At 31.3% G+C, this 20,248-nt stretch overlaps 1 protein-coding gene across 1 annotated transcript; it reads left to right on the forward strand.

The window, feature by feature from the left end:
- Positions 1-14,723: 14,723 nt before the first annotated feature.
- LOC112518485 (uncharacterized protein At3g17950-like) lies at positions 14,724-19,546 on the forward strand. Its single transcript, XM_025126190.1, has 3 exons — positions 14,724-14,866; positions 14,942-15,073; positions 18,947-19,546. Exons 1-3 carry the CDS (start codon positions 14,855-14,857, stop codon positions 19,415-19,417), a joined length of 615 nt encoding a protein of 204 aa, XP_024981958.1. The 5' UTR covers positions 14,724-14,854; the 3' UTR covers positions 19,418-19,546.
- The last annotated feature ends 702 nt before the right edge of the window (positions 19,547-20,248 follow it).

The following is a 20,248-nucleotide window of genomic DNA, read 5'->3' on the forward strand; positions in this document are numbered from 1 at the left end:
CTCAAACCAATCAGGCACCACCCTTGTGGTTGACGTTTCATTTTTTAGAGTTATTTATTACTTTTTTCTAAGCTTTTGTAGCACTTTATTTACTCATTTTGCTTCTATCTTACTCATTTTTGTCTAAAATGTTCTTAAGAAATGATAAATTACCAAAGATTATTTTTTGTGCTAAAAAGGACGTTATTATGGACAGTGGACATTATTTCCTCACTGTGCGCATGTTCTGTGTTATTTTTAAATAAAAAAATATTTTACTTTTATCTGATCTGTGATACAGTATTTCGAAGATTTAAAACAATCTAAAACATTTACCAACTCCAATTAATTTTTGGAGTCAAACCAATTTGAGGTTTAAAATATTGATAACATTCACAAACCAATGACAAAAGTATTTGGTGGATGATGAAATTATTGAAACAAAAATCCGACAATATTTCAATAAACAAGTCATAATATAGATCACAATATATACGACTGTTCAACTTTCTTCACGTGCTCCACATCTTCCCAACTTCTTGAAAAATCACAAAGAAATTCAAATATGGACTGTTTGGTAATTGTTCAATGTTTTGGTGTAGAATGATTAAGTGGTCAGAATGATTAAGAAGCTTTCATGATATAGTAAAAAATGAAATATAATTATTTGGTAATTGTGTACAATAAAATTAGGGCTCTTAATGGTTAAGGAAGATTCATGATACAAAATCATTCAGAGGGTTTTAGAACCATTAAGAGGCAAACTTTTTTTGTTGTCAAACAAGATGCATTTATTAACGATTCAGATGTTGCCTCTTAATGGAACTATTATGAGGTAACTAAATGAAAGAATATGAAAATAGTTAAATTATATATAATTTTATATAAAAATCATAATTAATTTACATGACTATAAGTTCATATGACAAATCATCCGCTCACCCCTTGATGTGGCCATGACCTCAAGTCCTAGTCAAAATCGTGTGAATCATATGTGATTTTACACGTGATGTTAGTTTTAAATCAAATATGATTCGACTGTTTTCGTGTTCTCTTATATAGTTATCGTTCTTATATAAACCTGACTATATATATATACACATATATACTAGAAATATACTCACAATTCTATACAATACAGCTCGACTTTAAAGCAGATAACTTGAGTTGTTTTTTATCAATTGAAATAAAAAAACGCATATATAACCAATATATAGTCATAATATCATTTGAATATTGTTATGATAAAATAGGAAATAACCAATGAATGAATGTGGACCAATAACTAAAACTGTAAAATGTAAAAATAAAAACCAAATGTGGATATTTTTTCATTCCTTAGGGGTCGTATACTAAACGCTTACTCGGGTAAGTGAACATCAAGTCACATTACCTTACCAGATGAATATGATAAGGACCAAGAATCTTACTCAATAAGAGTAAGAGTCTTACTCGGTAAGTGAGGGTAACGACTCTTACCACGGTAAGCGCTTACCGGGTAAATAATTGCATACGATACCGTTTTGATGGACTAAAATCTTACCCAGTAAATGAATGATAGTGTTAAATTTTACCGGTAAGCGCTTACTGGATAAGTGTTTGGTAAACAGCATTTTATATTGATTTGACAATTGCACTCGTGAACTATAAAACACCATGATTTTAAATATTATTTAATTTATTAAAAAGATAGTTATTTGTTGATGTAAAATCAAGACTGTTGGTGTCAAAATCGTTATCTAATCTCATCATCAACTTAGAGATCGTTTATTGCTTATGAGAATTCTACCATATATCTAAACTGTGGTATGTGAAAAGAAAAACACAGTATAATTGGTAACTCAAGTCGTAACAATATCAGTGTAAAATTACAACGATTGTCTTCTAACAAATGATGATGATGCGGGTTACTTAAACTTGTAGCGCCCTCACATACTCTATCTCCTAAGATCAATTAGATCATTTTTATGAATATGTTACTTCTTGATCTTAAACAGCCTCGGAATTGTCCTCGTCCAAGTCGATCATCATTGTGGTTTTGTCATCTGATTTTAGATTTTATAAATTGCTTCAATAAAAAAAATAAACTTTGAACATGCAACATTTATGTGCGTTACGATTAGTTTTAGAATATATCGATACAAATAACTTGTGTGTTATCTTCAAGGTACCGATATATATATATATATATACACACACACACACATATCATGTTGAGACGAATGATCGTGTGAAAATAAGAATTAAAATGAGAAGTGTAAGAAGAGGTTTGGACCCTTGATCACTTTTAATGTCAAAGAACCGATAAATTGAGTTTTATAAGGGAATTGATTTAGTTTATCCCATTAATATTAATTTAGTGCTTCTCTTGAATTAGGATTGATCTAAGGATGAATATCATTTTTTACCTTTCTCACCATAACTTTCATTCTCAATGCAACCCTATATAGCGGCCTAATCAAATAATCACTGGGTAGTTTGTGATAACTGTGAGATCCAACGTAAACCAAATATCTGAGAGAGTTAAGAATATTTTTCTTGAATAAGCTGAAGAGGGTAATTTATTAATTTTGTTTATTGTAACTCATCAATATTTAAATACTTGTTTTTAAAGTAAATATGTAATTAATTTTAATTACCTAATACAATCACCCACATGACGCATTAACCAAACCCAAACCCAAACCCAGACACCCCAAACATGACGCTTAACCACATTTAGAGAAACCTAGACCGCAACTCTGATCAAGAGTATCATAATGTGCATCTTTTGTTCACATGGTGTTTGTTGAAATAAGGTTCAGCAGAGAGATGAGAGATAAGTTTTTTTTTAATTACCTAAAATGCCCTTTAATTAAAAAATTATAAGTCAAAATTTTTAATTTCCTAATTTATCTTTTGATTTGTGATTGAGATTGGATCTCACTGTTATAACAAATTACTAAGTTCTTCAACTATCTGTATTGATTCAAGAACGAAAAGCCTTCAACGAAATCAAATACTAGTTGAAGTAAGGTCAAGATCGTCATCAAAACGGATTTGTTTGTCATTTAGTCAAAAATAAGATCAATATAAGATAAATTCGAATAGTAATATGATAATACTACTACTAGCAAGCAGGATTTTGGAGTGCAAACTTGTTCAAGTTTGGCTCACCAACTCTTCCATTACTCATCCTAGTATGGGAACATGCAAAACATGTCAGTCAAAGTAAGTTGTTAACACTATTTTGTTAGTGTCATGCTTTCTTTACTGTTCCCTCAGCTGACGAACGGATGGGATATGATAGCAAGTGTTTACATTAACCACAAAGGTTGAAATGAAGAGTACAAATATTCATAGATCAACAAATCAGATGAAGACAAACGTTAAAGTTAGACAGTAACACTTATTGCAATGGTGGCTATAAAAGATTACCCTTGTCATTCGTTGTAACTCGCCCATTTTGACAGAATTTATATGTGATGGTTTCTTAGGCAAAATCGACCGTCAACGTCTGAAGAACTATCTTAGTCATTCCAATCTGAAAAAGTATATTCTTCTCTCACTCTTTTAATGTTAACAAAATTGTCACAAGCCAGATCGTTTAGGATCATAGATCTTATCTTTCTAGATTTTGCAACAAATCTATAATTCTTTGTTTTAATATAAAAAAAAAAAGAATTAAAAAGTGAAAATCTGTTGTGTGTGTATTCAACTCCCTTCTACAAACACATCATGTGTAGGTCATCAAATTCCTAGGAGCAACAAAGGGTGAATATGATTGCTCATTCACATGTTGGTATACATGTTGATACCAATTTAATTCATAAGGTTTGGTTTGGTATAGAAATTTCACCAAATGGGCCTTCTTACAAATGGGCCTGTCTTGCTGGACAACCCAATTTTATTCGTATTATATTATATGTGCCAATAAATTCGAAATAATTATACAAATATTGTAATAAATAATTTACGAATAATTTGTTTAAACCTGGGTTCGAGAAAGAACTAAGAAAACTAATAATAATGGAACTTCAAATTTTCATCCATTTTTTTTAATTTAATATATATAATAATTTTTTTTAATTAAAAAACATGTTATACTCTGATAAAATGGGCTTTATTGGATGTCTAAATTGTCTAAGAGTACTAATAGAATATTTTATAGAACTTAGGTTTATAGTACTGACTATAAAACGTCATATCTAAAAGCGTTACAGTATGTTTATAGGATGTTTTTAGGCATTTCAACAAGTTTTTAGAAGTGTCCTATAAACCCATATTTTTATAGGACAATTTATAAAATAATCTCGTATAAAATAGTTGTACAAATTAACAAATCTTTCAAGTATATAGAAATGTAAACATGAACAACCCTACAAACTCACAAGAATACAACGACGCTCTCAAACCTCACACAGATAATGAAGAGAATAATACGTTGATATGAGCTCTTAACCAGCACAACACCATATATATATATATATATATATATATATATATATATATATATGGTTAGATTCACGTGAAATCAAAGGTTTTTCGTGAAATCCGTAAGACCAATTTATGTTTATTGATCAACTTTATAAGCTAATGATCTAAAGTTGCACGGTGACAATTTTGTGATTATTGAGAAGTCTCATGACAATTTTGTGATTATGAATGTTCAGATTGTATATCTAATCTAAGAGTTGAGAATTGGTCTTACGGGTCTCACGAAAAACTCTTGGTCGCACAAATAACAAGAAGTTACACAACTAGCCCTTGAACTTTGACTAGAACAGCTCCACTACCCTTTAACATCTTCCAACTTCAATTCAGACCACCAAGCTTTCTATATTTACAGAATCAACCCTTTATATATCAACACTCTACAATACAAGACTAAGGTGGCGTTTGTTTTTTAAGAGCTGCTGAAGTCTGAAGTCTGAATTCACTTCTGATTTTTAAGAGGTGGTGCTGAAGTCTAAAATCTGAATCAATCAGACTGTTTGTTTTTTGCATCTGAAATCTGAAGTTTGAAGATGAGAGATCGAGAGTTGATATGGATCGACAGTTGACAGAGTTGAGAGATGAGAGATCGAGACAGAAGAGTTGATCTAGAGAAATCGAGCGCAAAGAGATCAGAGTAGGTAGGCGACGATTTGAAATAAGAGGTAATAAGAGGTTTCTCAACTATTTAAATTTTCAGACCTAATAAGAGCTTTTAAGCTCTTAATTGAAAAAAAAAAAAACACATTGAATCCTCTTATGTCTGACCGATTCAGACTTAAGAGGACATTAAGAGTTTTTTTATTAAAAACAAACAGCCCCTAAAACTCATAAATGTCAATATTGGATAAGAATAAGCCATATTTAACAATAGTTAATAAGACAGTTTATTTTAAAAGTGTTTTCTAAAAAAATTGTTAAAATGTGTAAAAATGTCCTATGGACCTATTATAACACTTTTAGATAAGACCTTTTTTTAGTTTGGTCTTATAACTTAAGTTCTATATATTATTTTTTTAGCATGCTTATACATTTTAGGCGTCCTATAAAATAAATTTTGTTGTATTGTTAATAAATTTCAGAAATTTTAATCAAATCAACTACGAAAACTCATGATTCTTGAAACAAATTGTATTTATTCAAATACTTCAAGTGAAAGTATATTTGATTTGTTAATTAAAAACTATATAATGACACAAGTATTTAAATTTAATTTGATACCTATGTCCATATTTATTACTTAGGGGCTGTTTACCAAATTTTTCATTAAGTTTTGTATGGATAAATTTGTCTGTCTAGATAAAAATTTATTGTTGTTTACTTTTTTTTTTTTTTTTTCTGAATTAACCGTCTGAAAGATAGAAATTACTGTTTTACCCATTAATACCAAAAATCATCATATTAATAGATTTATCAAAAAAATGAAGAAAAATCAACAATAGATGATCCAAATTCTAAAGGATACACCAATTGAAGAAATAGCAACAAACCCATATGTGAAAAAACCATTAAAAACCCAACTCTGAAAGAAACTTCAATTCGATTTTGGTGATGCATGGGATGGGAATCAAACAAATAATGAAAAACATTAATAAACCTACATGAGAAAAACCCATAAAAGATTGATTGAAACCTACATGAATCCCAAATTTTAAGAAACTTCAAATCAATTTTGGTAATGCAGGGGAGTTCAAATAGGAAATCGATTTTAGAGAAGAGGGTTTCATATTTGGATATTAAGGTTTCGATTTTGGGTTTTTGTTGTTGGTGATGCGTCGAAGTCGAGAGAGATGAGGAGAGAAGCAACAATTTGCAAAGGAGATGTAGCATTTCAGTTTCAGAAGGAGATGTAGGTTTCAATCTTGGGAAATAGAAGCAAGTTTCGGTCTCTGGAAGGAGATGCAGGTTTTGATTTTCGGGAACAGCAGAGCCGTCCCTGGGGGAGGGCGGGCCGGGCGTACGCCCAGGGCCCATAAAGTTTAAGGGCCCAATTTTTTTAATATATATTATAGTAGTTCAAAAGAATTAGTAAATAGAAGACACATAAAAAATTAGTATTCAATATGACAATAAAATATTTTTGTACTACATTAACTATTAAAGACCCAAACATGTATGAATTAAATATATTGGAGAAAAAAATACATAAAGATGTTAATCTGCCGTTTATTATATAATATTATTTAATTTTTTCTAAGTTTTTTAATTTAAAACCGACGTCTAAAACTACTTGCTTCAAAAACTTGCTTCAAAAACTTTGATATATTCTCCATAATTTATCTCTCATCGACTCTTTTGATTGTTCCATTCTCGCATGAATTCTACTTTTAGAATATGATAGATTTTTTGTTATTAGCTAACAAAACCTCCATCTTTTGAAAAATTACCAACCATATAAGACGGTACAACTTATATCTATATTTAGAATAATAAAACTATAATTGTTTTTTCATAGTTGTTCTTTATTATCTAATATTTAGTGTATAAATCTTATGTACTATTCTATCTCTAAAAGAAGAATAAGATCTCAAACTATCATCAACATGAGTTTTTTAATTTATATAATCGATGATTCCAGAAAAGTTTGTTTTAACCCTAACTCTATGTTCTTGAGTCTTCTTTTACGTAGGAAAGAGAGGAAAGTAATGGGGGAAGAAARAATATTTTGTTCTCGAGATTTTTTTAGGGAAAGGAAAGGAAAAAAATTATATCAAAATTTATTTTTATTTCATTATTTTTCCTTTCTCTCTCTTGTCTATTAAAAACAGAAATAGAAAACTTTATTTTTCTTCTTTCATTTTATTTTTCTTTTCCTTTCTCATTCTTTCTTTCCTTCCCAAATTCGAAAACATAATATAAAAGTTTAAAATGGTGTTAATCTTCTCAGATTCGAAAACATAGTATAAAAGTTTAAAATTGTGTTAATCTTCCCAAATTCGAAAACATAATATAAAAGTTTAAAATTGTGTTAATCTTCCCAAATTCGAAAACATAATATAAAACTTTAAAATGATGTTAAAAAAAATTAACATGAGATGACATGGAAAACCAACCTATTTACATTGATTTACATAGTGTCACTCGGAAATTAGAAGAATCGACTTTGCGACTCCAAATGATATCATTCTATGTACCAAAAGTATATCATAGGATGTTTTTAACGATGAAACAAATTACTGATACTACATAAAAATGTTCTAGTACATAATATTAATTTAAAAATGAGTATTGATTGATTTTGCATCCAGGAATACTCAGAAAAACAGTTTTATATGAATTCAATGTTATTTTTTATGATAAAAACAATATATTGAAAAAAATATAGTACTTGTCGAGGGCCCCTTTTTACATCTCGTCCAGGGCCTAAAAAATGTCAGAAACGGGCCTGGGGAACAGATGCAAGTTTTTTTTCTCTGGAAGGAGATGCAAATTTCGATTTAGAGAACAACTGCAGATCTCAATCTCTGGAAGGAGATGAAGGTTTCGATCTGGAAGATGATAAGAAGGTTTCGATCTGGAAGATGATACGAAGCTCTTGGGAAGAAAGAAACGTGCAAGGCTTTTTTTTTTATTCCAAGGGTAGGGAAGGTAAATTTTATGGCTGAACGGGGACAAGTGAGCCTACCCAGCTGTACAAATAAGCCGATATATTTTCAATTAAGCCCTAAGTAAACGCTCCATTATGGTTGTGCGAATAAGTCGGTTGAACCATTAAGCCCATTAAGTCACAAGTAAACAACCCCTTACTTTGTTTATGAGATATGTTTTGTATTTTAGTTATTTAAATGTGTAGCATATTTTATAGAGTATTACAACTGTATTATAATATCCACACTTTGAAATTATACGTCGTTTTAGAATGTACCTGCATTCACAAGTGGTTTTAGTAATGTACGGTAGTGTCAAGGTTTTCACTTACAATAAGTAATAAGCACTAGTTTGCACCACGATTAACCAGTAGTTTTATAGTTATAATCAATTTGTGGCTTACAAATTCAGTTTTATGCATTATATCGAAGTGGTGTCAATATAGTTCTTAAGTTATCAATTTTATTTAGTATTATTTATTGAATAATTTTTTTTTCAATATCGTTAGAACTAATCATAGACTCACATATGTCTGTAAGATAATAGGTGTCGTTTATCTTGGGAGACAGACACTAGCAAGGGGAAGGAAATGGGCTTATCTGCATTTGGTTCACTTATCTTATCTTAGAATGTAAACATTAATTTGGAATAAGACAGACTAATTTGTTCAAATCTGACTTTGTTTGCAAGTCTTTCAATTTATCAAAATTTTAATTGGGACGTAACTTTGAGCAATATGACACCTAGAAAATCTTTGCTAGCAACACTTTACAAATCGAAAAAGTAGCCTCGTAAAACATTGATATTAACCCAACCACGACCACCATGACGAATGAAGGTGGTTTTATTTAAGATCGTCAAAGTACCACTGTCTAACTCACAAGTTCATTGTAAATATATTTTTAGGTTAAGTTGTTGTACAAAGGAGGTCTAATGGTGGAAGCAAGAGTTTAGGAAGAGTTGGAGTTAAGTGAGTATAGTGGTTATTTTTGTTCTACTTTGACCTCTCTCTCTCTCTCTCTCTCTCTCTCTCCCTCCCTCTCTCTCTCTCTCTTGTTATGTGTATATAATATTTTGGGAAAGATGATCGTTAGTGACGTGATTTGACCTCACTATTTTCATGACTAATGCTTTAATGACTAGAACAAAATCGGGTTTATAGGACACTCCAAAATTCTAAGTGTCTTAATAGACTTCTTTATAGGACTTAGTTTATAGGACAAAAAAAATAAAGTGTATATCTTAAGGTTTGTAATAAGTTTATATGACGTTTTTTGACGTCGTAATAAGTTTTTTAGAACACTTTTAATATAAAGCGTCTAATTATCAACTTTATAAGATACTATTTGAAAAATTGTTCTATAAAAACAAATGTCCTATAAAAAATTGAGTTTATAGGACACTTTCTCAAAAGTGTCTTATAAAGTTGTTAAAGTCAGTGGCGGATCTAGAAACTATTATGGTTGGGGGCACACTTAGGAGGGTCGAAAATTTTTCGAAACCGAACAATTCGTCCGAACCAAAAAAGGTTTCGGGTTTCCATTTTCAGGTTTAAACTGTTCGGTTAACCGAATAAAGATAACTAATGCGGTTGAAATAAGCTAGGCATTGACTCTACAAATGYATTGATGTGGTGGAGAGTGACTTCTAAGGCTTATGTTTTAATCTTTTAGTACTCTTCTTAAGATGAGCACCCAAGGAGACCTACCAACTAGGAATTATTCCTTCTGCCTGATCATATAATTCACAAATAACACTTGGATCTTTAATTGTCTTGCATACTGCTTTTTAACACAAAATTGCAAAATTAACCTAACATTTCCATTTGTCTAACATTTTCATTTTCCTACAAAATTAACCTAACATTTCCATTGGCAAAATTAACCTAACATTTCTATTTTCCTACAAAATTACAAAATTAACCTAACATTTCTATTTGTCTATAAAACTGCAAAATTAACCTAACATAAAGCATTTACCAAATCATCAATTGTGAAGCAAACAACAAATCACCAATAAGCAAACAACAAAATCAAAGAAGTAACATTTCCATTTGCAAAATTAACTTAACATTTGACATTTTCATTTGATTTGCCTTCAAAATTGCCTATAAAACTAACCTAACATTTGACATTTCCATTTGATTTGCCTACAAAATTGCCTATAAAATTAATCTAACATAAAGCATTTACCAAATCACCAACAAGCAAACAACAAAATCAAAGAAGTAATCAAAATTAAAGACTAGAATTTGGAGATTAGAATTTTTACCCAAATTATTTGCTTCAATCCAGTGACTCCAACTCCAAGTCTCCGATTCCAGCCGCGCCCATAGTCGAAACTCGAACTCAAGAACAAGATAAAAATCAATGGTTTAGTAACATTTTTATTTGCCTACAAAATTAACCTAAAATTTAACATTTCCACTTGATTTGCCTACAAAATTGCCTACAAAATTGCTTACAAAATTGCCTACAAAATTAACATAAAATACCTAACCTAAAACATTTACCACCAAATCACCAATAAGTTACAACTTATAAGCAATTAGCAAACAATAAATTACAAAATAAAAGAAGTAATTTGAAAATTAGAATCTTTACCCAAGACCAAGAGGCGACTGGCGAGAGGCGAAGTCGCGAAGAAGTAGGCTGTAGGCACTAGGCAGCGTCGCAGTCGCAGGCTCGCAGCGATGAAGAAGAAGAAGTGGCATGAACTGAAGTCTCGTGAGTGATCTCGTCTCGTCTGTCCCGCTGTGGCGCTGTGTTGTCCGTCGTCTTCAGTCTTCACTCTCGTTTCCGTCGTTCGTTGTTCAATTGTTCCCGTCGTTCGTGGAATGGTGAATGTCAAACTGGTAAGTGAAGAGGGGCCTCTTACCTCATGATGTTGGGGGCCCAATTACACTCAATTAAAAAATACAAGTAAAAAAAATTTGGGATTTATAAATTAGTTTTTGTTGGGGGCCCAAGACCCCAACCAGCTTCAAGTACATCCGCCCCTGGCTAATGTGACATTTTGTATTAAAAATGTCCTACAAAACTTATTAAGACGCCCAAAAGTGTCATATAAACTTATTACAACGCTTTTAGATATGACGTTTTATATTTTGGTCCTATAAAATGGTCTATTGGGAGGCTTAGAGATTAGGGATGTCCTATAAACCCAATTTTGTTGTAGTGAATTAAGATTTGATTTCATCTATGCTAAGCTAAAGTCTTTTAACTATAGAAACGTATACATAATTGCGAATGTATGTCTTATTTTATTCATATTTAACAAAATATACAACACACGAATCCCAAAAATTCCCGCTCATCCATACGGGGACAACTACCTAATCATAAAGCACATTTCTTTATTGGATCCCTTTCATGTCTTTTCATGGTCATCAAAAGGGCCATTGAACCTTCTTTAAAACATGATTATCGTGTTGTTTTATTAGCACTTTTTCTAGTTATCAAACGATGTTTTACTTGTACATACGAGATTTAAATTCATGCTTTAAGGTTATTATGAAGAAATTTTCGTCATATTGAGACATCTGTACGCGTTACTCATCCATGTATCAGTGGTCTCTACTTTCATTCAGCTCATAAATGATCTACTAGTGTCCATGTGTGTGTATGATTGCAAATGGCATCACAGTTTCACAGTAATATAAAAACGAAAGGTGAAGATAACATCCTACCTTAAGTTTTGTGTTTCAACAAGGGAAGCTACGCTATGAGCCCTTAAACTGTGCTAGAAAGAAAAAAACATATAAATAAGGTAATACTTCCGTTGTTATGCACAATGCTCATACGAGGAAGATGTTGCTACGATGTTTCATAAGGTCAGGTATTTAGGGAGATCATTGGTATTTAATCGGTACCAACAAAGGGTACTACAGGAATTATCTATCATTTGATGAGTTTATTCACAAATGGCCCCACTACAATGAATCATCGAGTGACATACTTATTACTTCTTTATTTTTTGGTTTTAAAAAGTTAAATATTGCTTCAAGAGTTACTATTCAGTATTTGAATATCATGTATCAGTAATTGACTAATTGTACGTACTTAATTCTAATTTGAAATGTTGGTCTACACAGGTGGATATCAATTTTGATGGATTGATTGGTAGCTTAATCAGATGATTTTTCACTCATTCCCCCACCTTTAGGCATGATCAGGTTGAAGGGGTAATCCTTTTAGATGTTTTGCTTTCAAATGAAACTCGATCCAAATATGTTATGGGATATAAGAAAAGGTCATTGTACAAGTCTCTGTACCCATGGACATAGGTTTAATCAACCAAACCAGAAAACCCCATATGTCATTTATTTTCCCCATTCCATTTCTGTTATTGCACGACATCATATAACGAAAGAAATTATACATTGTATCACATTTCTTCACTTCAGGCTTTCAGCTATGAAATCGGTCATAGGCTTTCCACGTTCCACAATTTAGGGTGCGTTTGGTACGCAGACAGGACAAGACAGGACAGTTGTTCAGCGTTTGGTAAGACATGACAAGACATGACAGAACTGGTTAAAATAACCAGTTTACCCCCAGTGAGCTGTTTAGTGTTTTTTCACTAAATAATCAATATAAATGTTTACAGATACTATTTAAAAATACCAAAAAAATTCCAAAATCAATCTTAATTAAAAACTCACATTCATAAATCAAGCAAAACAGTAGCAAAAACCCTCTCTAAATTGAACTACCAAAAGCAAAACAAAGTGGAATGAAAGAAAATAATTATAGAAGCTCCCATGTGCAGCAATTCGGTTTGAGATTGCTTGATTTTTTAAGCATATCGTATCCCACAAACAAAACAAAGTGGAATGAAGGATACTGTGTATACAGAATTCGATTTTTTAAGCTCCCATGTGCAGCAATCAAAATATGTTCAAGCATCTAAACATAACAATCCCAAACATGTAATAGTAGTGAATCGATTTTTAAGCATATTGTGTATACAGAATTCGTGTAGAAGACGGGTTTGGAAGCATACTGTATTTTAAGCATCTAAACATGTAATAGCAGTAAATCAATTTTTCTTGGTTTGGGATTGCTTGATTAAACAGCCGATTCAAGCATAGCAAACCATAAATCGATTCAAACATAGCAAACCATAAATCGTTCCAAACATAGCAAACAACCGATTTAGGGCAATAAAGCAAACATCCGATTTATTAGGGCAATCGTGTACCTGATGAAGGAGAAGGGATAGCGATGGAGGCGGACTGTGTATGTAGCGATGGGGAAGAAAGGAGAAGGATGAGCAAGTCGAGATGAAGGGGAAGGTAGAACTCCCGTCGCCGATTGATGAAGGAGAAGGTGGGGTGCGACTGTGGAAGAAAGGAGATGAAGGCGGACTGTGAGGGTAGATTTGTAAAAAAAAACTTGTTCCACTTAGTTCCAGGGGGGTAAGGGTGAACACCCGTGTCCCACCCGTGTCTAGGTTAGTTCCACTTAGTTCCACTTAAAACACACCAAACATGGGACAAGTGTGTCATGTCTAGGGGTGCTCAAAAACCCGATGAACCCGACCAACCCAACCCGGATTTTAAAAAAAAAAACCCAACCCGAGGTAACCCGATGCATGATTGATAAAAAAATTAGCCAACCCGACCTTATTGGGTTGATATCGGGTCAGGCCCAAAAAAACCCGACCAACCCGACAACCCGATGAACCCGACCTTAACTTTAGCTTTGAATTGTAGATGACAATCATGACATGACCAACCTCAACGTCAAGAACGCAAAAGCATCGAGGTTGGAAACGTCTAAAACTATTGTTGTTGATTGATGTATTATCATTTGGTTTAAACATTTTTATTGTAATATCTAAATATTTGATGAATTTGCATATTATCTTGAATGGTCGGTCGTATTTCAAAGGAAAATTTCCTTTATTTTTATGTGATTTTACATTGTTTAAACACAACCCGATCAACCCGAACGGGTTGGGTTGGGTTGGGTTGAACTTTTGTTTGGGTTGGGTTGAACTTTTGTTTGGGTTGGGTTGGGTTGAACTTTTGTTTGGGTTGGGTTGGGTTGAAAATTTTCAAACCGCCAACATTGGGTTGGGTTGTTAAAACGGCTCCAAACCGATCAACCCGGGCCGTGAGCACCCCTAGTCATGTCCTCTCATGTCCCACCATGTTCCACGTACCAAACACACCCTAGGGAATAAGGAATTTAATGAAACAAAGTTGGACAAGCACCGAATTAGACAATCAGATTTATGCAAACGAATAACATTTATATAACAGATACTCAAAATAGATATTTAAAAAAATTATTAAAAAGTTACTATAAATTCCAAATGGTTAAGGGGTTGTTTGACAATTGCTGAATGGTTTGGTGCAGAATGATTAAAAGGCTCTCATGATATAATGCAAAATGAAATATAATTGTTTAGTAATTATGTACAATGAAATTAGGGCTCTTAATGGTTAAGGGTAATTCAGGATACAAAATCATTCAGAGGGTTTTAGAATTATTAAGAGACAGACTTTTTTTGCCAAACAAGATTCATCTCTTCATGATTCAGAAGTTGCTTCTTAATGAAACTATTAAGAGGTAAACAAACAACCCATTAAACGAGGGTAAAGTGGTTTCATATAATGAGAAATGGTCACTGCCTCCTTTTTGACCCTCATCATCATTCCCCCTTTGTTTCTCTTTACTTATTAAAGCCAGAAAACCATGTGTTATGAACATCAATCTCTTTGTTTTTTTTACCCTTTAAGCACCATTAATACTCTTCTCATTTAACCTCTGCAAACAAACCCCAGTACCAGTAGTATTACATCTGAATGGCTCAGCAGGTATGTAGATTCAAACTTACGAGGCTTTTCTTTCTGTGTGTGTTTTGATGAATTCGGTGATTTGATTTGTTACAGGAAGAAAGTGGATGGCCCTTAGGGTTGCAGCCTCTGAATCGCAGGTCGAGACCCCATGCTTTCTCGTTCAGTGCTTTCCTCAGTGGGTCACCTTCGTCTGATTCAGATTTTTCTTCAGATTTAGACACTGAGGTATGTCTCATGCCAACTTGCTGCTGCTTTCTTTTTTTTCTTTCTTTTATTTTAAATAAATGGGTTATTGTTGTCATCAAAATTTACATAAAAATATTGGATTTTTTTCTCCAGATGTAAAATTACTAATCTCAGAGAAAATTACATGTTTTAATGCATGTTTTACAAGTTATTAAAGGATAAATTCCTGAAGAAAGGGATTTCAGAATTGGAGATAGTAAGTCTTAGGTTGATGATTGATGGGATATGCCTCTGCAAAGCAGTTTCTTGAGTCTCTGCCGATCAGAGGTATTCTTTGGCGACACTATTTGAGAATAATAATGTTAATTTGTTGAATGGTTTGGTGTAGAATAATTAACTGGTCAGAATGATTAAGAGGCTTTTATGATATAATGCAAAATGAAATATAATTGTTTGGTAATTGTATACAATGAAATTAGGGCTCTTAATAGTTAATGGTTTTTAGAACTATTAAGAGGCAGAATTTTTTTGCCAAACAAGATTCACTTTTTAACGATTCAGATGTTGCCTCTTAATAAAACTATTAAGAAGTAAACAAACAACCCCTGAGAATATTATTATTTAATAGATAAATATCATTTTTATATTAAAAAAATAGGTACGAACTTATCGGAACATCATAAATTTAAAAGGAAAAGTATTGTTTTGGAAATTAGGGCTGCATGGTTAATGGTAATACCATGTCACATATGAAAATTAAAATGAAAATCTTTAATGATATATGATATTTTATTTGATACAGTGGTATGGGTTACTGTTTCGTTTCTCCGTCATGATGTCATAAACTATAAGATTGTGAAAGGTGTCACCATATCATTTTGTTGTGTGTAACTGTAGTGTTTTTTGAAACTACAATGATGACACAAGTTTCTCTTGATATAGTTGTTTTGCATGGCTTTTCTCCCACCCCAAGGGTAGATTTGAATCTCGTTGTGTTATTTTCTTAGTTTTTAATTTTTAACTGAAATAAAAATTGCAATAAGAAATTGGAATACAAGACCTCACATATGAAAAGTAAAGAACTAATCAACAGTTAAATGATAATTTTATGAGAAATATTCATATTTTTGTTTCTTATAATTAAACTGTGTCACCACTTGAAAACATTTCTAGGTCAGCCTCTGATATATAATTTAATATAATAAAAAATAGATTATTTTCAAATACTATGGAATTATAATGAAGCATTACTCAACATATTAGAAGAAACAAAAATCATTCTTACTATTATTTACCAACATTCTTATTCTATATTTAGAGGAAGTGAGAGAATTCAGTTTAAACGGAAACAATTATTAAATAAAAGAACATGAGAATGGTCAGATTACATTTGGTTTTACACAAAACTCAATTGTAAAATCACATGTCACTAAGCGTGACCTTGTCCAGGACCTAGGTCAGGGACGGACCCAGAATTTTTTTCAAACGATGACACCATTTGACTATAAGAAAAAAAAAACTATAGTGAAAAATTTTCAAACAATGGCACCGGTTGACTATAAGAAACAAATATACTGAATTTTTTTTCAACCGGTGGCAATATTTGACTAAGAAAATGACACTAACAAGATTTGAATTTGGGTCTGGAGTTGAATAAAAACCTTGCAAACCAACTCTACCAAATAAAACTTGTTATCATTGTAGTTTCAAAATACATACAGTGGCGCATAACAAATTAATATGGTTGCACCTTTCACGAACCTAAATTTTTTTACCTTTCGACAGAGAGATAATACGGTGGCACGTGCCAGTTGCCACCGTAATCACCATGGTAGGTCCGCCCATGACCTAGGTCACATTCTATAATCATATGTGATTTCAATATAAAATCGCATGTGATTTGATCGTTTTTATATTATCTTATTTTAATCATCTTCTCATTTGGTCCTTCATGTCTGTGTGTGTATATATATATATATATATATTAAACATTGATGCTTCTTTTGTCCTTTAAAACTGGCAGGAGTCAGTGGCATATTTCAGCACCTCGATCTCCTAGGTTTATAAATTAAAATAAACCCTTAAACATTATTCATATGAAAAATTCCAAAGAAAAAAATAAAAAATTTAAGAAAAATAAACAGTAATTTATAAAATACTAGAAGAATATTCGCGCAATGCAGCGAGACACATCTCGATTTTAATGTTCTATTTTATTTGTCTCAGTCGATATTATAATGCGATTTTATGTGTTGTTAAAAAGCATTAATGATTTTATTTTTGAATAAAATATAAATTAAAGATGTCATAAAAATTTGAAAAAAATATATATATCAATTTTAATATCAAATCAACTATTTAAAAGTTTTCATTTTTTATATAATTTATTTTAGGTTTAATAATATAACATTTTATAAAGATAATAATTAAGTATTCTATTAGAACTTAATGATTATCCTAATTATATTTTAGATTTTTTATATTTAAATGAGATGTTTCTCCTGTATTTGATTATGTTTATATACAGTTAGTTATACGAATTCAGATATGAAGTTTTAATAAGTTGTACTTACACATAATCTACTTGTAATATTCAGTTTTAAGTAACATGCTTAATAAACAGTATTTTATGCATAAAAAGTAGTTTTTAAGAGTTTTTGTCAAATGTTTTATAATATAGTATAGATATATCATTTAAAAAAAATTGTCAAGCATGTTATTTGATAAATTTAAATATTTCTTGTTAATTATTATCTAATATATCTTATAATTAATTAACTTTTGAAGCAATCGAAGAGACTTGTTATAGACTTTATAATCTATTGATTGAAAAATTATATGAGTACACGTTGATTTAGAAAACTGGAGTATAAATTTATAATAAAATATCAATATTTGTTATATGATAATTTATTTAACAAACTAACTGATAACTTTATTGTTAACTGAAAGTGTTATTGGTGAATAAATTAGTTGTTAAATAAAAAACAAGTAGTATATAAATAACCAGGTAATAACTAATAAAAACTCTCAAAAACTATTAAAAACCATTTTTTATACATAAAGTATTGTTTATTGATACATATTACTTAAAAATGGAAAATTAACAACCCTCAAAATCTTATTTTAAATATAAAAAATCGAAAATATAATTAAGATAATCGTTGAGTTCTAAAAAAATACTTAATTATTATCTTTATAAAAAATTATATTATTAAATCAAAAATAAAAGAATGAATTAAAAAAAATATACAAAAAAAGAGAAATTTTAAATAGTTAGTTTGGTACTAATATCATTATATTTTTTCAATTTTTTATGATATCTACATATTTTTATTTTATTCAAAAATAAAAACATTATCGTTTTTCCAAAACCACTTAAAGTCGTATTATAACATCGACTGAGACAAAAATAGATAAAATGAAACATTAAAATCGAGATGTATCTTGCTACATTATGTGAGTACCCTTCTAATTTTAATAATTTAATTAATGTTTAATATGTTAAGTTTTTGTTTTTTAATAGTTTGGTTCATGTGGCCATGTCTTCTTTTGGTGCAAATACTTTTCCACCTTGAGACAAGTGAAATATCACCTTTTTAATTTCGAAAATCGTTTCGGTTAATAAAGTATTTTTATTTTATTAATATTATATTTATTATAAAAATTATATTAAATTAAATTTGGAAAAGGTATATTGAGTAGAAGATTGTTCGTCTTGAAAAACTTAGAATTTATGGTGTAGGAGAGATATTCAGTATAATTTAAATTGAGTTTATAGAAACTTAAAATTCAGACCTGATATATTTCAATCTCCAATCACATAGTTTATAGTCATAATCAGTATACGTATAGATCATATACAGGTGATGATGAGCTCAGTTGAAAATAATGATGTTAAATGTCATGCAGTCGACTGGATCTTTCTTTCATGATAGGAGCATCACTTTAGGGAACCTCATGGGTGTTTCGAGCATTGTAGAGCTCTCACGAAGATCTCTAAGACGAGGGAAAATGCTCTCAGAAACGTTAGCTTTCGGATCCAACAGAAAATCAAACTCTAAATCAAAATCATGGTGTTTTGGTTTTTGTTTATGTCAAAGAGGCAAGATTGATGTTGTGGATGTCTCAAACAACAACATCGTACCTCTTGGTCACTTGCTTGAAGTGGAAAGAAGAGCTGCTCAGGATCACAAACGAGGCCAGGATAGCCCTTTTATTTATGGAGCTGATGAGCTGACACTGGCTCAAGCTTTTGGCGAGTCATCAAACTCATTGTTTGTGGATGGTCGAATCATGCCTCCTACTGTGTCCAACCTATGGTCCGGTTCAGATACGAATGGGAAAAGAGGGGGTAGAGGGTTTATAACTCCGTGTTTTTGAAGTCCCTCTACATCTTCGCCTCAAATTATTAGAACTGTTTTTGCAACGAACTTGTCATTTTTGAGATTAATAACAACGTTTGATGAATGTTTTTGTTCCTTTGAGATATGGTGAGCCTTTGAAGTTTTGTAACAAGACTAGAAGCATTCATTAAGATATACTTTAATGTCGGTCTTTATTTAGGTCTAAAGAAAGTAAAATGGACAATTTGCATCCCTAAGGACTAGACATATAAAGAGACTATTTCTGTTAACACTCGACTTATGGGCCGTTTACCAAACGCTTATTCGGGTAAGTGAACACCAAGTCATTTTACCTTATTGGATGAATATGGTAAGGATTAAGAATCTTACCCAGTAAGAGCGAGACAAGAACCAAGAGTCTTACCCGGTAAGTGAAGGCGACAACTCTTACCACAGTAAACGCTTACCAGGTAAATTGTTGCATACAGTACCGTATTAATGGACTAACGATAGTTTGTGTCAAAATAGAAAGTACGATGGTACAATATATGAAATGACAATTGTAACCTCCACATTCTTTGCTTAAGTCATGGCTCATGGGATCGTTCTTTATTTCCAATTTATTTAAATTTTCTAAGACAATTTCTTGTTTAATTTATTACCCTGCTTTTTATATTTAAATATTGTGTTTAAATTAGGGAAAAATACAATAAAAACCAATGGATTTTTTTGTTTGGAATGATTAAGTCCTTGGACTTTTTTTTGGAATAAATAAGTCCTTGGACATTCCAAAACATGTTAAATAAGTTCTTGGACAATTTTTTGGAACAAATAAGTCATTGGACATTCCAAAATATGTTAAATAAGT

Source organism: Cynara cardunculus (assembly GCF_001531365.2).
Source record: "Cynara cardunculus var. scolymus isolate 2C chromosome LG 9, CcrdV1, whole genome shotgun sequence".
In the NCBI taxonomy this organism is placed as follows: domain Eukaryota; kingdom Viridiplantae; phylum Streptophyta; class Magnoliopsida; order Asterales; family Asteraceae; genus Cynara; species Cynara cardunculus.

What these genes read in the sequence shown, in the direction of transcription:
- LOC112518485 (XM_025126190.1), top strand. An exon ending in CTTCAGATTTAGACACTGAG is followed by an intron (nt 15,074 to 18,946) that starts GTATGTCTCATG and finishes AATGTCATGCAG; the next exon opens with TCGACTGGATCTTTCTTTCA.